Here is a 20,880-nt window from a genome sequence, read left to right on the forward strand (position 1 = left end):
CATCACATCATACAGCATGGAAACACGCATAATGGGATTTGGGTAGAAGTTCACCCAGGTGGTAGGAGCAGAATTAGGCCATTCAGCCCATCATGTCTACTCCGCCATTCAATCATGGCTGATCTATCTCTCCCTCCTAACCTCATTCTCCTGCCTTCTCCCCATAATCCCTGACACCCGTACTAATCAAGAATCTATCTATCTCTGCCTTAAAAATGTACATTGGCGTTCTCCACAGCCTTCAGTGGCAAATAATTCCAGATTCACCACCCTCTGACTAAACAAATTCCTCCTCATCTTCTTCTTACAGGATCGTCCTTTAATTCTGAGGCTACGACCTTAGAATGGTAACTTAATTTCTATCCTAAAGGATATAAAGAGGGGCAGCACAGTGGGCGGCACAGCTGGTCGGGCTAATGCCTCAAAGCGCCAAAGCCGTATCAACCAGCATCTGCAGTTCTGTTTCTCCAATAAAAGGAATACCGAATTTAAATTTCAAAACACTTAACTTTTTAGAATTTAAAACCAAATAATCTTTTTAATGAAGTTCAGACCCATTCGCTGAATCTGGAGGTACTTGACACTGATGTGAAGCTCATGGACCAGTTAGAATGAAACCAAGATGGGAGCTGCAAAGGCGAGGTGGCCAGCACGTGATAGCATAAATTATTGTTATAGTCAAGTGAAGACTTAAAAGTGGAGGCACGGATGTGGTAGTAGATCAGTAGTTGTATTTTAGCATTTTACTTATATTACTATCCCAATTTGTGCCAGGAAATTGTTTCCAAAGTTTCACAGTAAACATGGATCACACAAAACCATATGAAAGGGAAGACAATTTATTGTTTCAAAATTGCAAATCGCCTCTCAAATCTCTATCACCATAATTAGATTGTTTCACAAACATTTGAAAATGTAAAGGAACTTCTTTGATTATAAAAGAAATGCAACTGCTTTATCAAAACAAGTCGATTCGAAATTAAATGTGAAAAAGAAAGCATCGGAAAAGAGATCCTGTAGAAGACCATCACCAACTCTGTTGTCAAAAGAACCGGTGCCAATAACTATCAGAAATTCTTTTTTTCCTCTTCTGTTCTTGTATCTGTGGCAGGGCCATTTAAGTATTTCTCAACACATTTTCTTGGGAACCAGCCTCGTTCATGCTTTCCAACTGTTTAAATACAAGTAAAAGATTATTGAAAGTAATTTAAATAACAATGTCATTACTTTTTGCAGATTCAAATAAACAGAAATGTTGCAATTGGACACATCTCCAGGAAACTGGGTGCCAAATTTACTTACTATAGGCATTTTTCTTTAAGTTCTTGTCGCCATACATCCAGTGCCTGAAGAGAAATATTAATTTCTATTGAAAATGAAAATTGATAAATGAAAAAACTCATTTTATTTTTTCACTTAATAATACAGGAGACGCCCAGCATTACAGGAGGTTCACTAGGATGTTGCCTGTATTAGAGTGTATTAGCTATAAGGGGAGGTTGGACAGACTTGGATAATTGTCCCTGGAATGCCAGAAGCTCCCTACAGAAGAGTACAAAATTAAGTGAGAAATCTGTATTTTTTCCTCAGGGTGGAAATATCACATGTGAGAAGCATATATTTAAAGTGAGATGGGGAAGATTAAAAAAAGAATCCAGTAATTATTTTGAGATCTTTTCATATTTACCTCAGCGAATGATATCCTGACAGCATCATGTGTCCTGTCAGGGGAAGTTATAGAAACAGATACGATAACAACATTCACGGGACATTGAGACAGGCCCAAGATGAAGCAGGGAATGGTCCATGTGCAGGCAAGAGAATAGTTTAAATTGGCATCATGGTCAACACATACATTTGGGCTGAAGGGACTGTTTCTGTGCTGCACTGTTTCTTCTATTTTCAAATACAATTTAATATGGAGCTAGATTATCAGAGGAGGAAGAGGGCGGTGCAGAGAAGTTTATGAAGGGAATTTCAGAGCTCAAGCTAACAACTTGAAATACTGCAGTGATTACACTTGGAGTGATCAATAGACTAGAGTTGGAAGAGTGCATGTATCTCAAAAAATAACAGCGAGGGAGTAGTTTACAGGAGATAGAGAGGAGAGAACCCATGGAAGTATTTGAAAACAAAGATGAGAATTTTAGAAACTACTAAAGTGTTTAATGGGAAGCCAATGAAGTTGACCAAGCTTCAATAAATGAATAGGGCTTGTCTCAACAGGCAGAGATTTTGATCACATCTAGTTTACCTAAATTGGAGAATAGAAGGCAGTCATCTGGCCATGAATGTCAAAAAAATATTTTCATTTCAAATCCAATGCTACATGTTCCATGACAAGATAAATTTTGCTCAACTTACTTCAAACCTCTTGTGGCCGAAACCAGTTCACCTTTTTTCAGCTGAATTCTGGGCTCTTCAGTACAAGGTGTGTTATAAAATGTTTTGAAACCTTTCGTTATAGGACAGCAAGCTCCATTGTAATCTTCAATCACTCTGTATTGAACCTGTCAGTAATAAGATTACAAAATCATGCAACTCACAACCATCACACTTTCAAATAGATCCCAGTGTCAATATAGCTACCAAGCACACTCAATTTACTTTGAAAAAACATCTGCTTTTGGTATAATAATTGAAGACAGATGTTACTATAGTCATACCTCAATGTCAACATTTACTTACACAAGCAAGCCAGGTGTTCGACAAGGAATTAAAATGTGTTCTACAGATTCTTTTCAATTTTTAACAATATGCTCTTACAGCTTCATGATTCAACTAAGTACCATGGCATTTATATTTCCCCGATTCAGAAAAGGGAATGATTTTTAACAAAACAATCCACCTTCAGATTATCAAGACGTAGGATTATTCCAGCCCCGCTCCTTATACGTGCCTGCACCAAATACTAACACTGTCCATCCATTACTTTCAAGGTTAAAGTAGAAAAATAGCTCTCCATAAAAACAAAATCCTAGTAATTACTGGGATCAACTTAAGCACTCAAGAAAGATTAACTACAATTCTCTTACTGCCTTGAAAAACTGAGCCTGAGTACTTAAAGTTGCTTGTTACTCCTTTTTATCGGTCTGCTATGCAAACTTGGACTCAAAACAATCCATCTACAAGCAAATCATCTTATCATTTCAAGAGGTCTGTGTTACTGTTGAAGATTTCAGATTAAACAAATGTGGGGAGTTTAATTACCTGGCAACAGATGATAGAAAAAAGTACATATAACTCATTACTGCTTCTGCCCCCCCCCCTGATTTTAATGACCAGGACACCATTTACTTCACACCTTTTTAATTACAGCAGTTTAAAAAAAAATAATTGTGCAATAATATTAAATGCAATCATGCAGAAGTACTTATTGCTCAAGGCAAAACACAAATCAGGTAAGTTAGTGACCTGACAATGTCACCAAATTCTCTTACTTATGTCCATTGAACATATCGCAGCAATTCGGATCAGTCCTGGAGCCTCATTAATGTATTATCTATATTAACAATTTAGGAGATGAGGGCAGAGTGCAAGGTAGCTGACAATACAAAACTAGGTGGGGGTGCAATGAGGATGCTTGAACTCTGGTTCAATGGGGAAAACCTGGCAAATGAAAAGTTTAATGTAGGAATGTGCACTTCAAAGGTCATGCACTTCGGTACAAGGAATCAAAAAGTAAATTATCTAATTGGAGACTGGTGAATGGAATAGAAAGGGATCTAGGCATCTTGTTGCATGAAGCAAAAAGCTAGTAAGTAGGTGAGCAATTAATTAGGAATGGTAAACTGGAGGAGCAAAGCATCAGCCAAAAAAATGCTGGCAATGCTGGAAATGAATAAATCTCAGGATTTGCTTTTCATAGGTTCAATGGGGAAATTCAAGGGTTTAGAGAGTGGTTGTTTTTCTAAAATACTATAGATTTTGGAATTGTTCCTGTGGATTGGACAAGAGCCAATGTGACTTCTCCAAATTAGGAAAAAAACGGAAAATGTTGAAATCTGTAATGATGGACGTAGCAGCAGAACACCTTTAAAAGAACCGACCAAATTCAGCATGGATTTATGAAAGAACATGTTTAACTAATCTGTTGGTATCCTTTGAAGTTGTTACCTGTAGAATTGAAAATAGGGATTCAGTGCGTGTGGATTTTGACTTTTTAAAAAAAAAAATTTTTTTTTTTTTAAAGGGGTTTGATAAGGTCCTGCACTGGCCAGTCAAAATGTTAGAGCAATGTATTGACATGGATTCAAATTGACGTACAGACAGAAATTAAAGTGAGAATAAACTGACTATTCTCAATTTGACAAGACATGGTGACATACTTAGGGATCGGAACTTTTCCCAAACAATAACAATTTAGTGGGCAAATTTCATAATTCCTGATAACACTGAAGTAGGTGGGATTGAGAGTATAGAGAGCTTCAAGGGGATATGAAATGCTGAGTGAGTGGGCAGGAACATACTACTTCATGTACACAAGGTGAAGTGAAGATGAAAAAAAGTCAAAGATCACCTAGCCAGTTGCATATAACAGAAAAATTGAGAATTTGTTAAATGGTAAGGGACTGGGTAGGATTGATTTTCAGAGATCTGGGTGTGCTTTACCCCTTACTGAAGGTGCAGCATGGTTAAGAAGGAGAAAATATGGCATGTTTTCCTTTACTACAAAGAGATTTGAATGCTGGAGCAAGGAACTCTTATTTACAATTGCACAGAGCTTTCTTGGACTGAACCTAAATTTTGCCTAAATTCTTGGCTCATCAACTAAGAAAGGGTGCAACATAAAAGTTGCAATGATGATTCATTGGAATAGTCCCGGGTATACAGGTTTTCTGTACGAGGAGAGACTTAATAGGCAGGGATTGTATTCTCGAGAGTTTTGAAGAACAAGAGCAGATTTCAATAAAACATTCACATTTTTTAAAGAGCTTGACAAGTTAGACACTGGGAATCTGTTTCTCTTGGCTGAGTTTAGGTCAGTGAAGCATAGTTTCAGAATAAGGGGACAGTGATTTAAAAAAATCTTCAGAGTGTGGTGAGCCATTGGAATTGTCTTCCCCAGAGGGCTAAATCATTGTGTTCATTTAAAACACATTGGTAGATATCAATGGCATTAAGGTTGTGGGGTTAGTTGCTCAAAAGATGGCATGGAGATAGACTGACATGATCTTAATGAGAAGATGTAGCTGCAAGTCACGTTATCCAAATCTGAAAAATAACTATAGATTTCTCAACTAACTACAAGTACAAATCATTTATGAAATCTAATTTGCACAAGGTACATCCATGAAATGCTGCCATCTGCCAAAAAAATGTGGGCATTACAGTACTTACACTTCTCACTCTTTTATCAGCTTTCTGCTTCAGCTGTTCTATCTGTAACAAGACAAAGTTCGCAAACACTGTCACAAATCAATTCATTCATTATTAACTGGTATTATTCAGAAGTCTTGAGAAATGACAACAAAATAAAACCATGTGCGATTCAAGATAAAGCATGGGTTCAAACATTTCTCTCTGTCCAAATTTCAAGGGACAATTGGTTTCTTTCTGATCTTACCCATTTTTCATCCGAATACATGGAAGTATTTATTTTGCAATTTCTATCAGAAATTTAACCTTTAGTTTACTACTGGAAAAGGAATAAAATGTTTATGCATTACATCTCTGGCACTTTAAGTCCACAATTTAATATACAGCAAGCAATCGATTTTCAGCTGTTAACTCATGCTGTGTAGTCAGCTGTCAAATGGAGCTCAAGTGCAAGGAAAGGAATCAAAAGAAGAGGTCACAAAGAGTTGCTCTCCTGTATTCCCCAATAGTCGGTTCAAAGAGAGCATGACTGTTAGCTCCTAAGCCGGTCGTCCCATGACCCATGTGCTATTAAAAACTGAAAGCCAAACAGGATATTAATATTAAACCAGCAACTTGGACTTGATTTTGCCAGTTGGGGAAACATCATCCTGTGAGCCACATGCCAAACCATTGGTATTTTTGAATAGTGAGATAGTGTATTATTTTACTGAACTTGGATAAGTAACCATCGCTGTTTTCTACAGTGCTTTAACGGCTAATTTGTAGTCAGCAAAGTTCCAAGTATAGCATAGATGATTGAGCAATAATCTGCATCATTGAACTTGGGCCAATTGTGGGCAAATGGGACTGGACATCATGGTCAAGTTAGGCTGAAGGGTCCTTTTCCCTGCTGTACGACTCCATAAACTTAATATGATTCAAGGTATTGAGAGAAGCTTCTGCTGCTTCAATAATGTGCCATAGATACCTTGTGGCAAAGAAAGTGACTCAAGTGAACCTTTAAAAGAGAATTGAACACTGCTGATCATGCAACAATACTGGTATAATTCTGTAATTAAGTCTGTCTACTGCAATGTATCATAGAACAACGCTCAAGCCCATAATGCAACACGAGCTAAGAGCATTACCATGTAGAGCAAGCCGATCAATTATTATACTAAACAGAATTAAAAGCACCATGACAAGTCATGGAATGACATTCATTGAAAAGTGCCCATATAGGCTTAAAATGATAAATAAATGCGCTGAATTTAAAAACCGATAATATTTTTTGAAAGGGCAACTACACTATTACTTGTTTTATGAGCATTTTGTGCAATTTTCATTCAGTAATCTATTAAAAGGGAATTTACCGTTAATGTGTATGGATGGTAGCCTTCATGAACAGGCCAGACAATTCCATCTGTTTCAGGAAGCCCAGACCACGTGAACACCTGCCTGAAGTTCTTCCACTTGCTTCCAAGGTCATATGGAAAAACGAACTGCTCACCAGTTTGATAATACTGGATTCTGTCTTTGGCCTATGAAAATTAGATTGCACTGGTAAATTTTGAAAACAATTATTATTGCATTGAAGGAACTTGATAACCTGTTTTGTACCATGGTAAAATTGGACAAAAACCAAAACATGGAGTTCCTTGGCACTTTGATAATTAATTTCTGCGAAAAATCTGTAACCGCCTTAAGTACTTCATTCTAAAACTCGCACTACCAGCGTCAGAGATATATCATGTTCATAAGTCATAAGAGCAGAATTAGGCCATTCGGCCCATTGAGTCCACACTGCCATTCAATCATGGCTGATCTATCCTTCCCTCTCAACCCCATTCTCCTGCCTTCTCCCCATAACCTTTGACGCCCTTACTAATCAAGAACCTTTCAATCTCCGCTTTAAAAATACCCAATGACTTGGCCTCCAAAGCACCTGTGGCAACGAATTCCACAGATTCACCACCCTCTGACTAAATAAATTCCTTCTCATCTCCTTTCTAAAAGGTACGTCCTTTTAGTTTGTGCCCTCTGGTCCTAGACTCTCCCACTAGTGGAAACATCTTCTCCACATCCATGCTATCCAGGCTCAAAATGGATGCACCCGATTGTAATAAAGTAAGCCACCAAAAATTCCAGTAATCTTCATAAGAACAGATGATACCCTGCGTACATTTCCATTTGGCAGTCGTGATGCAATGGGTAAAGTTGCAGGATAACAACCAACAGTTCAAATCCTACAAAGTTACCCTAGGAATATAAATGGGCATGAAACTGACAAGCCATCTGGCAAGGCAAAATCTAACATTATATTCAATGGCATTATTATCCATCAACATCATTAATCACTACTAACCTGAAAGTTATCTACACCAGTCAATAGTACCATCGCTGCAAGAGGAGGGCAGAGACAGGATACGCTAAAACAAGCAACTTGATTACTGATGGCCTTAAACATTTCTCTTATTTTCATGGTGTAATGGCAAATTTCCGACCCTTCCAATGTCCAACTTTAAGAAGCCAGCTACAGCAGTCTTCAGATTCCTTCATGATGAGAAATAGGTGATCAGAGAATTTGTGGGGTTCAATGGATCCTTGACAACGACGTTCATAGATCAGGAGTGAGACAGAAGACTACACTTCTGTTCTCATCCAGATCCAACACTCAAACAACTGGATACCAACCAGGACAAAGCATTCCGCCTGAATGATACACCAGCAACCTGCCAAGCATTCATTCTCATCATCAGTAGCTTACAATAATTGCAGTGTATCAAATACACCGCATAACTCACATAGGCACTCCAACAGCACCCCCTAACCTTGGTCATGTACCACCAAGAAGGAACACCATTACTGCAACTTGGATACATGTTACTATTCTTTCTTTGTCACTGGCTCAAAATCTGGAGCTCAAGCCATGAGCAGTTTGGGAATACCGAACAAAATATACTTGGGAAACAGATTTTAAATAGTTCTTTATAAAGACTTTCTCAGGGATTATAGAGAACATTAAATTATTCAATAAAATCTTACATTGGTCAAATTATAAAAATTAATAGACTACTTTGAAAGTTAAAGCAGTCTATTTTTTTTTAGTTCATGCCATGTTAAGGGGCATATCAACTATCATTTTTTCCCAAATTTTATGAGGAGAGTTTACAAGGGACTATTCAAGAAATGGTCCATCTCTTCGTCCATTCTATGGGATCTAATGTAGCAACATATCAAAGTGACATTGGCAGTATAGAACTGAGTGGGGCCACAACCTACCTTTTCTTCTATCCAAACTTCAATGGATGTTTTGTTTCTAAGAATCACTTTCATCTAGAAAAAGAGAGAGCAAAGTGAACCCAAATATTCACGCAAAATATCCAACAATGTTAGAGATTCTATTGAAATAGAGGAATATTGTTGCTTTTATAATAGGCAGCAAATTCGTGATAGAGTTCAGGGACTGGGTAAAATATTTGCAATGGGAATTAATTAGCTTGCTGGAAACACTGGCCTTAACAAAATTTAGCTCCAACACAATATTCTACGAATAAGCAATTTCTTTCAGTTCCCTATTCCGCATCTAACTATATTTTGGATTCCTTAATTTGATTATTCCTCAAAAATGTGCGATTTCTTGGATGCTGATAAATAATTAAATTGCATTTATAATGTTAAAGAATGACTTTAATGGGCAACTAACATTAAGAATATAACCTTCTGGTTGGACGATACATGTCAACATGTAAATTGGTTAAAAATGGAGGGAAGATTGTTTGCCTTTTAGTATAGGCTCGATTCCCCTATCTCCAACACATTTGAATAAGTCAACGTATAAGCAAAATCCGATAATACATAGTACTATCCATATCTGGAAACAGTTCAAATTCAGTCTTAAATTGAGAAACATGTCTCTCCTTCTTCCTATTGCAAACAATCCCTCGTTTAAACCGTCTACTTTAGATATGGCGTTTGTTCAATGGAAGAACCTGGAAATTAATACTGTGGGAAAGATAATACTGTAGAGATAACATAGAAACATAGAAAATAGGTGCAGGAGTAGGCCATTCGGCCCTTCGAGCCTGCACTGCCATTCAATATGATCATGGCTGATCATCCAACTCAGTATCCCATACCTGCCTTCTCTCCATACCCCCTGACCCCATTAGCCACAAGGGCCACATCTAACTCCCACTTAAATATAGCCAATAAACTGGCCTCAACTACCTTCTGTGGCAGAGAGTTCCAGAGATTCACCACTCTCTGTGTGAAAATAAGAAGGGGACTCTCTTTTCTTTTCAAGAACTACAGGAGAAATATCACTTGAACGCCAACATTTTTTTTAAAGATACCTTCAAATCCGAGATTATGTGAAAACATATACACAAGACTCTCCTCTTATGGGTCCAGATATATTAGACGCTTGTTTGAATAGACATGCCGATACAAGTAAGTTGATATCTTACATTTATAACACTCTCCTAAATATTGATACCCCACCTTCTGAGATTTATAGGCGAGCATGGGAGGACGAGCTGGGTTTACCCTTTTCAAAAGATATATGGGAGGAAAGCCTACTATACATACATTACTATTCTTAAATGTCAGGCATTGCCTGATACAATTCAAAGTATTGCATAGGTTATACTACTCAAAGACCAAATTGAATAAGATTTTCCCAACTGTCTCCCCTCTCTGTGATAAATGTCACCTCCAAGAAGCTACGCTACCCCATTCTTTTGTATCCTGTATAAAAATACAAAATTTCTGGATGGGAATATTCAATACCATTTCTAAAACACTCAAAATTCAATTGGAGTCAGATTCAAAATTAATAATATTAGGAATGTCAGAGGACTGCCCTAAGTTAACGATATTCCAAAGACGTTTCCTTGACTATGGTTTAATAACTGCGAAAAAACCTATACTTAAATTCTGGAAAAAGATAACAGTTCCCACAGTGAAGATGTGGATCGCAGAAATGACCGAGACACTGCATTTAGAAAAAATAAGGCTTGTTTTGTCTGACAAATCAGACCAATTTTCCAAAATATGGTCTCCTTTCATTGAATTTCTTCAACAACAGAATGGTTGAACACAAATTCAAAACCGACGTTAGGGTCGGGTGAGCGGGCGTAGGGAAGGGTAGTGGGATATATCTCCCCTTTTTTTCTCTCACTTCTTTGTTAGTTCAGGGGTTTTTTCTTCTTTCTTTTTCGTATCTTACTTCTTCCTTTTCATTCTTTCCTTTTTACTTTTTTCCGATTCACTTATCAGTTTATAAAATGTTAAAACTGAAGCTGTACGAAAATTGTATAATTGTTATGTCAATTACTTTCTCCTTGTACAATTGCTTCTAATAAAATAAATATTTTAAAAAAAAGAATGACTTTAAAATAACAAGTTAGCCATGTTCATTCAATGTGACTGGGTCTAAAATGTCCAACCATATATTTTAAAGCATTTCAATCCAAATTTTACCTGAATTATAAACAACATTCCAACAGCAATTGTTGTACCGATTGCCAATCCTAAAGCAAAGAGAGAGGCAGCAAATCCATAAATTCCAAAAGGAAGGATGAGCTGTGGATTGCTTCGAGTCATGCTCATATCAATTTTTACAGAACTCCAACCAAATGAAATCTGCAATAAATCACACATAAAGACTGTAAATAGACATAAATGCAAACACCTTACCAAGTCACTTTTTCAAATCATAGAACAACACTGACAAGAACAGGCCCTTCACATGACAATGTCCACAAGTTAAACTATTTACCTCTGCCTGCACGTGATCCATATCCCTCTATTCCCTGTATATGCGTGAGTCTACCCAAGACTCTTAAATGCCACTCCCTTTTCTGCCTCCACCATCCATTCACCCACCCTCTGTAACAAAAAATTGCCCCCTACATCATTTTTAAACTTTGCCTCTCTCACCTTAAAGCTATGTCCTCTAGTCTTTGACATTGATCCATTGACGTTTCCACCCTAGGAATGGGGTTTTGTCTGTCTACACCTATCTATACCTCTGATAATTTTATATATTTCAAACTGTTTCTTAGCGTGATATCTTGAGATATATTTGGAACAAAACGATGCTTTACTTACCCTGTTATAAAGCTGTGTGTACATGGTCATGATTAAAATCACAGAAGCATGAATACAACCCATAGGTGCTAACATCAGGAATAAGGTAAAGTAGCCATGGTTAAAATTACCACAACAATTATTGATCCATGGACAATGATGATCCATCTTCATCACACACCTAGGAGCAAAGAGAGAACCAAGAGAATATCAAATGCAATTCTATCAAAATAAGTAACTGACATGGTCAGGAACAGGAATTTTAAGTAGGTATGTTTACCATATTTTTATGTTTAATCTTATAAAATTTAATTTGCTTATATTTTCCTTGATAGATCTGAACAATTCAAGCAATTCATTTGAAATTAATAGCCATCAGCGGTTAATCAAAAAAAGCTTGACATTTCACCTCAGTCATTTAACCATCAACAACAATTTTTGCTTTGTCCTCATTTGAATATCATGTAGCAAAAAAAAGCAAAAGGGTGGTGGAACTCAGCATCTGCGGAGAGAACGGACGCATCGTTTCGGGTCGGGACCCTTCTTTAGCCTTAATTACATCTTTGCATCTTTGATAGCAATTCTTTTATGCAATGACGTTTCTTCTGGAATTTCTTTGATTTGTTGGCAATAATTCTACATCCGTGACTCCTGTTTTATACTTAACTGCAGATGAGAATATTCACTACGCGCACTATCAAAAACTAAAACTTAAAAAACACACCAATTTGCCTGCCACCAAAAGCAAGTATATTTCCCTGCATATACCCTATTTCTGGTTAAGTTTACAAATTGCACCATGATTTTCGACATGCTGTTCTTTAAAGGTCCTTCACAAAACATTTAAGAGTAAAGTACAAGAAGAGGAGACTTTGGTTATAAAGGCAAAAGCTTTTGATTTTGCATAGGAAAACCTTGATTATCTTTTGTAATTGTCATAGAAGCTAGCAGTTACTATTACTTTTCAAGGGAACAGTATATATGAAATAAATTCATGTTCAATAATCCTACTATTCAATGCTTTGCACCGGTAGATCATAAAAAAGAGAGAACTCAGTGACATGATATCAGGACAATAACCTCTCCCTCAATGTCAGCAAGACGAAGGAGCTAGTTATTGACTTCAGGAAGCATGCTGGAGTACATGCCTAGTCAGCAATGGAGTGGATGTGGAAATAGTTGAGAGCTGTAATTTTCCTTGGCATTAATATTTAAAAAGATCTGTTGTGGACCAACCACACTGATGTGACAGCCAAGAAGGCATACCAATCCTGAAACTTTTGAAGGAGACTGAGGAAATGTGCATGTCTCTTGTGACTCATACTTCTAACACATAGAAAACATCACAGCTTGGTCAGGACAGAGCTCTGCCCAAGACTGCAGGAAATTACAGAGTTGAAGATGTGGCTGAGTACATCATACTTCCCACCATTGACGTCATCTATACTTCACGCTGCCTCAGAAAAGCAGCCAACATAATCAAAGACCTAATGTAATAAAAAAGGAACAGCAGATACTGGTTTATATCAAAGATCGACACAAAATGCTGGAGCAACACAGTGGGTCTGGCAGCATCAATGGAGAAAATGGATAGATAAATTTCGGGTCAGGGCCCTCTGCCAGTCTCTAATCTTCAGTCTGAAGAAGGGTTCGGACACAAAACGTCACTTATCCATTTTCTCCAGAGATACTGCCTGATTGCTGAGTTACTCCAGCGTTTTGTGATAATCAAAGATCTGTCCCAGACCTCGGCCCCTATCCAGCAGAAAGTACAGAAGCTTGAAAGTGTGTAGCACCAGACTCAGGAACAGCTTCATCCCCGTCTTATCAGGCTTTTGAACAGCCCTTCCATAAGCGAGGGTACTGACTTATTCACCTCTACCCCACTAAGGAGATTGAACTTTGTCTCTGGAACTGATGTGCTGCAATGCTGAGAACTATATTCTGCAATCTGTATCTTCTCATTTGTTGTATCTATTGTACGCGAGTTTGAACTGATTAAATCTATGTTTGGTATATCGGATCTGTTTAGTCTGCAAAACAAAGCCTTTCACTGTACCTCGGTACATGTAAGAATAATAAACCTGAACCCATATTCTATTAATGGATTTGTCTTTAGCACAAAATGCTCATTTTGTCTTATTTTGCAATCTTCATATAATTAAGACAGCTGTCATTTGGCTTTCTAATTACATGCTACAATGTTTCTCTGAATACCAACCTCCCATTTCTCACTTCATTCTGCTCCTCTTTTGCCAAATTAGATGGTTTTCACATAATATTGTATCTATCACTCTGTTAACCGATCCATGCCTATTTACAGCCTTCCTTGTAGAATTCAATCAACCTGAAAAATAACCTACTCATTCCAGTTTTGAAAGTTAACCAATACCCAGTTAATGGTTCTTGTTGAGCACTTCTAATGCTTTTTGAAAACTCAGTGATATGACATGGACTGATTTTCCTTAAACTAACCCACCACGTACTACCTTAAAATAGTAACAGAAGTGCCAACTATCATTTCCCAGTTAAAATACATACCGAGCCTGCCAATCGCACAATTTATTCAGTGCTCTGATATCATTATAATAAATTTTACCAGCTTCCCTCCCATTGCCCAATAACCCCATTATTCAGAAGAGGAGCAACGTATGCTACCTTCCACAATGCAGGAGTTATGCTAAAATACAGGCAAGACCAAAATAATTGATTGATTACTTGCTTATCCACTTAGAAAATTGAGAAGAGCAATATATTTACTCAAGTAAAATATTTGAATTTTCTACTCTAAAGCACCATGGATACACGGATCTCAGTATCCGAGCAAATTTAAGACTCAGACAGATTTTAGACAATAAAGAGATTTAAGATTTATTGGTACACCAGTCATTGAAAGTAGGCATGCAGGTGCAGCAGGCAGTGAAGAAAGCGAATGGTATGTTAGCATTCATAGCAAAAGGATTTGAGTATAGGAGCAGGGAGGTTCTACTGCAGTTGTACAGGGTATTGGTGAGACCACACCTGGAGTATTGTGTACAGTTTTTACTCCAAATCTGAGGAATGACATTCATGCCATAGAGGGAGTACAGAGAAGGTTCACCAGACTGATTCCTAGGATGTCAGGGCTTTCATATGAAGACTCGGCTTGTACTCACTAGAATTTAGAAGATTGAGGGGGGATCTTATAGAAATGTACAAAATTCTTAAGGGGTTGGACAGGCTAGATGCAGGAAGATTGTTCCCGATGTTGGGTCCAGGACAAGGGGTCACAGTTTAAGGATAAAGGAGAGTGGTGAATCTCTGGAACTCTCTGCCACAGAAGGTAGTTGAGGCCAGTTCATTGGCTATATTTAAGAGGGAGTTAGATGTGGCCCTTGTGGCTAAAGAGATCAGGGGGTATGGAGAGAAGGCAGGTACAGGATACTGAGTTGGATGATCAGCCATGGTCATATTGAATGGCGGTGCAGGCTCGAAGGACCGAATGGCCTACTCTTGCACCTATTTTCTATGTTTCTAAGAGATGTGGGGACTGGCAGGAAAATGAATGAGGTACAGGGTTACCGTGATTTTGTTTAGAGGAGCAAGCTCAAGCTACATAACCAGTTCTACGTTTAGTTTTAGTCATCATATACCCAATTATAATCGGGCTTAGCAGATAGTTAACAAAAATCTTTGCAAAGTTGCAGAATTTACACGTGGTACAAAATTATGAAATATTTGAAGAAAAAATGACAGAACAAAATAGAAATTAAAGTTTTATTAAAACAACTTTGTTTTCAAGGGGCTCTATTGGTCCAAAAGGAGGCAATAATACTATAGTTTAGGAATCCAAAGTAATTTTCAGTCTTCTAAAATTTACACCTGCAAATTTTGTTCATAGAAACATAGAAAATAGGTGCAGGAGTAGGCCATTCGGCCCTTCGAGCCAAAAGGTTTAAAATTTAGTTTGCTCAGTGCATTTTTCATCTCACAGTATAAATTCAATTATATTTACGGAACAGAATAAATAGGATTGGCCTTAAAAAAAGTTTAAATTACAGAACATGTATAGTTTTTAAACAAACAACTATTTTGACAGGCTCTACAATAGTAAAGCTCAGGTCAGTGATTTTGTTCTAGAGTCATTTCAATTTGCAATATTTTTCAATTACTTTATTTTCATTACACCTTAACTTCCATAATGTCAAATCAAAGTTTTGAAATACCATTTGTTTCGCTTGCATAATTTTGTATTTAACATAATGTTATACGAGTGGCTTTATTTTCAATCTAAACATTCTGGAAAACAAAAACATTCTAAAAATTGCGTAAAGCTGAAGGGTTTGTCTTCATCTTCAAAATACTGCATTTTTGTATAAAATAAGTGTTTCACAGTGTGTGCTCGTGTGTAAAGTTGTCCAAACATACCTATTACATTTTCGGCAATGATGTGATCGGGGTGCCTTGTAACCGTGACAGATTCTGCAGTTCTGAAGATACATTGCATCATGAAAATTTTCCTTGAAAAGAATAAGATAATTATTATAATAATCTTTCTATTTTAGTGAATTGAAAAAATAAATGAACAAAATTCCAGCAATGGAAAAAATAAAGAATGAATGAGGATGATTCAGTGAATGCACATTGGTTTCATGGGATATTAATTGCCTGCATCACCTAGTGTGCTATTTTAGGTGACAGAACAATTGCTTCCAAAGTAGGGCAAGTAAATATTTACCATGCTCAGCAGTTATGTTTACACCCTTTGCTTCTGGCCACCTCAATTTAGAATATAAAGTCTAATGGCAGGTGAAATACAGTAATATTAATCATTAGATTACCAGGTGCTAGAAAGCGATACATTTAACACTGTTTTTCATGACTGCTGGAATCATTTCTGAATAAGACAAATGCAGTTCTACTTTTAAGGCTAGAGTTTATAGACTGATTGTGCAAAAAGTCAGACAAATTTCTTGGTTTTGTTAGCAGTACATGAAGTCTATACTAAGAATCTGATGCTAAAATTAAAATAACGTCTTTTCAATATATTTTCCCTTTATCTCTCAACCCATACGTCAGTCATTCGAGAATATGTGCCTCCTGTAATATGTATTCCTGTAGCTCCTGACTAAAGCAAAATATAGCGTACCAAGCAGATATAACACCTTGTTCAAGAAGGAACTGCAGATGCTGGAAAATCGAAGATACACAAAAATGCTGGAGAAACTCAGCGGGTGCAGCAGCATCTATGGAGCTAAGGAAATAGGTGACGTTTCGGGCCGAAACCCTTCTTCAGACATAATACCTTAATTGGGAGTGTAGGAAAGAACTGCAGATGCTGGGTTAAATCAAAGGTAGACACAAAATGCTGGAGTAACTCCTGACCCGCTGAGTTACTCCAGCATTGTGTGTCTACCTTAATTGGGAGGCTATTTTGTGAATTTTAACAGGGCCATGACCCTTCTACTCTAGAGGTCCTGACGATAAATAACATCAGAAACTGCTGCATGTTATTAAGGCATCCATGCAAGCAGTTGGCTTGCATCCGTGCAAGCAGTTAGCAGAAAAGCTCTGAAAAGCCAAGGATTAGCTCACAAGGTGAAGAATGAACGGACAAGTAGACTAAGTCCACTAATCCTTCACTCTGACTTTAACATTTGATGTGTCAGTAGTGCATCATGGTACATTTTCAACAGATGTGTAACAATATAGACACAATTGTTTCAGCTAAGTATACCAGACGTTTCTGAAGTCAACTACAGGAAGCTCAGACACCTCATACTTTAAGTTCCGGTGACTGTTAAGGGCACAAACCTTAGACGTGTAGTAAATGATGTACAGATACACACAAAAAAGATGCTTAAAGAATCTAGCATCTACAGCTATAACCATTCAAACTCTCACTCATAAAATTACCATGCACTAGTTAATACAATAGTAGCAAATAACTACTGTCAATGAATACATTCTTCACTAAAAAAATACATAATTTCCTTACCGGCTTCCATCCAATTGGCACATAACCAGGGCCAACAAACATTGCATTAAAATAATTGTAAAGTATAAGAACTGTCCAGTTTATCAACATAATGAAATTTATACTTCCACCTGGAGTATCGAGGGGCCAATACCAAAGCACTGAGTCTATAATGGCCATTGATGAACATACTGTAATCACAGATATGGCTATAATTGGTCCCCAGTGACAAATTCTTTTCAGTTCATGAAGATTTTCAAATCTGATAATCGACCACATGGTGCTTGATTGAAGACAACGACTTTGTAGTTATACATCAAATCACATAAACCAGGCTAAACGTCACTCCATGCCCGAGGTCGGGCAAAACATGATGCTTTTGTTGAGAAAATAGATTTACGAAAAAAAACGCCAGCTTCAGTTTTCGCTTCCAGTAAATTCATCATAGCTATGATTTATTTCCTCGTCCAAGTCATAATTTATCGCTTGGTATTCCCACATGCATTGCCAGAGCCATCCTAGAGGAACACAGACCAGGAATTAAAACTTGTTCTAAAGTTTTCTACGGCAAAAAAACAATTGCAGACTTCTACTTTATGTTTTTAAAAGAAGAACTTACTCGACTTAAAGTCATGCCACTTGATTGTGTTTTTTTTTAAATTTCCGGTCGTAAATGTGGGAAGAAATGCCAATGGCGATGGGAGCGATTGCAGGACACAGCCGGTATCATGTGCGGTGGGTGGGGATGGGATGGGACAGGTCGGGGCTGCGATTAATCGCCGGCGACTCAGTAGTGGCTGCAAAACGCCCGCTTCTGTGCATCAGCCCAGACTCCGCAGCGCGACTTCCTCCTTCCGTGCACCAGGCTCCGTGCGTGCCCCGGGAGTGAATGTGAATCTCGCCCGCACGTTACGTGGGGAGGAGGCGGCGTTCGGACCGACGCCAGGCCCTGCCCTGCCCAAAGATCTTATAGCGCTATAAGATCTTTGGTCCTGCCCTGCCCTGCCTGTGGGACAGACTCAGCTTCAGCTTCCGAGCTGCAGTCAGATCCATCGGGCTCTGACCAGCTCCTGCACAAAGCGAGATTACACCACAGCCTTTGCAGAGCACTGATTATCCGAAGAAGGGTCTCGACCCGAAACGTCACCCATTACTTCTCTCCAGGGATGCTGCCTGTCCAGTTTGTCCAGTATTTTGTGTCTATTTTTGGATTAAACCAGCATCCGCAGTTCCTTCCGATACTTATTATTCCCTTCATGTCACCCCGTCGCCGGGAGATGTTGCAGCGAATTGTGGACGCAGCCCAGACCATCACACAAACCAACCACCCTTCCATTGAAGGTAGACACAAAAAGTTGGAGTAACTCAGCAGGGTCAGACAGCATCTCTGGAGAAAAGGAATAGATGATGTTACAGGTTTTTAGTTTAGAGATACAGTGCGGAAACAGACCATTCGGCCCATTGAGTCCATGCCGACCAGCTATCCCTGCACATTATCACTATCCAACACACAAGAGACAGTTTTTTACTTTTATACCAAGCCAATTAACTAACAAATCTGTACATCTTTGGAGTGTGGAGGGAACGGAAGATCCCAGTTTAAACCCATGCAGTCACAGGGAGAACGTACAAACTGTACAGACAGCACCCATAGTCAGGATCAAACCCGGGTCTCTGGCGCTGTAAGGCTGTAACTCTACTGCTGCACCACTGTGCCGCCCACTGAGTCTGAAGAAGGGTCTCGACCTGAAACGTCACCAATTTCTTTTCTCCAGAGATGCTGCCTGTCCCGCTGAGTTACTGCAGCTTTTTGTGTCTTATCTTCAGTTTAAACCAGCATCTGCTATTCCTTCCTACATACTCCCTTTACACTTCACGCTGCCTTGGCAAGGCCACCTGTATAATCAAGGACAAGTCTCGCCCCATTCACTCCCTCTCTTATCAGGCAAAAGGTACAGAAGTATGAAAACACACACCTCCAGATTCAGGGACAGTTTCTTCCCAGCTGTTATCAGGCAACTGAGCCATCAACAACTAGAGAGCAGTCCTGAGATACTATCTACCTCATTGGTGATCCTCAAACTATTTTTGATCGGACTTGACTGGCTTCATCTTGCACTAAACATTATTCCCTTATGTGTAGGAAAGAACTGCAAATCTTGCATGAAACATTATTTCCTTATGTGTAGGAAGGAATTGCAGATGCTTATTTACACCGAAAAGACACAAAATGCTGGAGTAACTCAGTAGGACAGGCAGCATCTCTGGAGAGAACGAATGGGTGACGTTGAGTTATTCTAGCAATTTTGTGTCTATTATTCCCTTATTGTGTATCCGTGAGTGGCTCCATTGTAATCATGTATGGTCTTTCCGCTGACTGGATAGTACGCAACACAAGCTTTTCACTGTACCCAGGCCCTATCAGAGTGGCCCTCATGCCTGTCTGCTTCAAAGTGATCTTGATTTGTGGGCCTCTAAAATTGAGGTGCTCGGTTCTTGGTCCTTGGTCCTCCAAAATATTCCAAACGGAATTTAAACTGGAAGTGGGACTGCTTGATGTGGTTTGGGGGCCTCTAAAATTCAAATTGGCCTCGGCCTCAGTTCATCTATGACTGTACCTCCATACAAGTGACGAGAAACTAAACTGTTGTGTTTAAGAAGGAACTGCAGATGCTGGTTTAAACCAAAGACAGACACACAAAAAAGCTGGAGTAACTCAGCGGGACAGGCAGCATCTCTGAAGAAGAGTCTCGACCCGAAACGTCAACTATTTCTTCTCTCCAGAGATGCTGCCCCGAAACGTCAACTATTCCTTCTCTCCAGAGATGCTGCCCCGAAACGTCACCCATTCCTTCTCTCCAGAGATGCCGCCTGTCCCGCTGAGTTACTGCAGCATTTTGTGTCTGTCTTTGAATTGTAGAAGTTCGGGAGAAGGAATCGGGGAGAAGAATGGAGAGCAGGGGAGAGACAAGACTTTGCCTTCCATCACAGTGAGGAGGAGATTCACTGTGATGGATGTTTGTGTAAATTGTGTTGGTGTGGTGTCTGGGTTCTTTTCTTGTTGTATGACATAAGAAACCAAATTTCGTTTGGACTTCATTTGAGGAACACACTCGATTCACAGTATTGTGTTGTGTTGTCTTGTGCAAAGATGTTAGAGCAGATCTTTGGTCTTGTGTTCCCACAGCCGCTCTTCCCGCCTCACGCTGCCTTCAAACTCGCCAATGGCGGCGCCTCGACCAATGGCTGCCGTGCGCCGCTTCCGCCGCCGCCGCCGGCGCCTCCCACCCACCCACTCACTCACCTCGCCGGCGCCCTCTCTGTTTACATTTGGTCGCCGGCCTTTAATGAGCCGCGGAGCTTGAGTCCTCTTCCCTCATCTTTTAAATAATGTAAAGGGCGCAGTTTGCGTCGCCTGTCATCGAGCCACCTCGGCGCCTGTTGCTCGCGGAGCTTCTTCAGTGGGTGTCACGGCCGCTGTGGGAGACAGTGACGGGCATTTTCCAGAAGCCTCGGTGACACAGGCCGGA

General features: G+C 39.0%; 1 protein-coding gene across 3 annotated transcripts; it reads right to left on the minus strand.

Moving 5' to 3' along the window:
• Positions 1–823: 823 nt before the first annotated feature.
• Positions 824–20,790, minus strand: zdhhc6 (zinc finger DHHC-type palmitoyltransferase 6). 3 transcript variants are annotated; one of them, XM_033033850.1, is made up of 11 exons: positions 20,655–20,790; positions 17,372–17,868; positions 15,802–15,893; positions 11,416–11,575; positions 10,786–10,947; positions 8,584–8,637; positions 6,675–6,842; positions 5,341–5,382; positions 2,365–2,510; positions 1,303–1,346; positions 824–1,171 (listed from the first exon to the last, which is right to left on the minus strand). In XM_033033850.1, exons 2-11 carry the CDS (start codon positions 17,627–17,629, stop codon positions 1,068–1,070), a joined length of 1,230 nt encoding a protein of 409 aa, XP_032889741.1. In that variant the 5' UTR covers positions 17,630–17,868; positions 20,655–20,790; the 3' UTR covers positions 824–1,067. The 3 variants fall into 3 exon arrangements, with proteins under 3 accessions (XP_032889741.1, XP_032889743.1, XP_032889744.1); XM_033033852.1 differs by lacking the exon at positions 20,655–20,790 and adding an exon at positions 18,486–18,497; XM_033033853.1 differs by lacking the exon at positions 20,655–20,790 and adding an exon at positions 17,970–18,266.
• Positions 20,791–20,880: the final 90 nt, after the last annotated feature.

Source organism: Amblyraja radiata, chromosome 15 (genome assembly GCF_010909765.2).
Source record: "Amblyraja radiata isolate CabotCenter1 chromosome 15, sAmbRad1.1.pri, whole genome shotgun sequence".
In the NCBI taxonomy this organism is placed as follows: domain Eukaryota; kingdom Metazoa; phylum Chordata; class Chondrichthyes; order Rajiformes; family Rajidae; genus Amblyraja; species Amblyraja radiata.

Excerpts from the sequence above, each read along its gene's own strand:
- zdhhc6 (XM_033033850.1), bottom strand. The coding sequence starts at position 17,629 with ATGTGGTCGATTATCAGATTTGAAAATCTTCATGAACTGAAAAGAATT. Across the intron at positions 6,843-8,583 it reads AAGTTTGGATAGAAGAAAAG|GCCAAAGACAGAATCCAGTA; the intron begins GTAGGTTGTGGC and ends TAATTTTCATAG. Across the intron at positions 1,347-2,364 it reads TCGGCCACAAGAGGTTTGAA|GCACTGGATGTATGGCGACA; the intron begins GTAAGTTGAGCA and ends ATTTCTCTTCAG.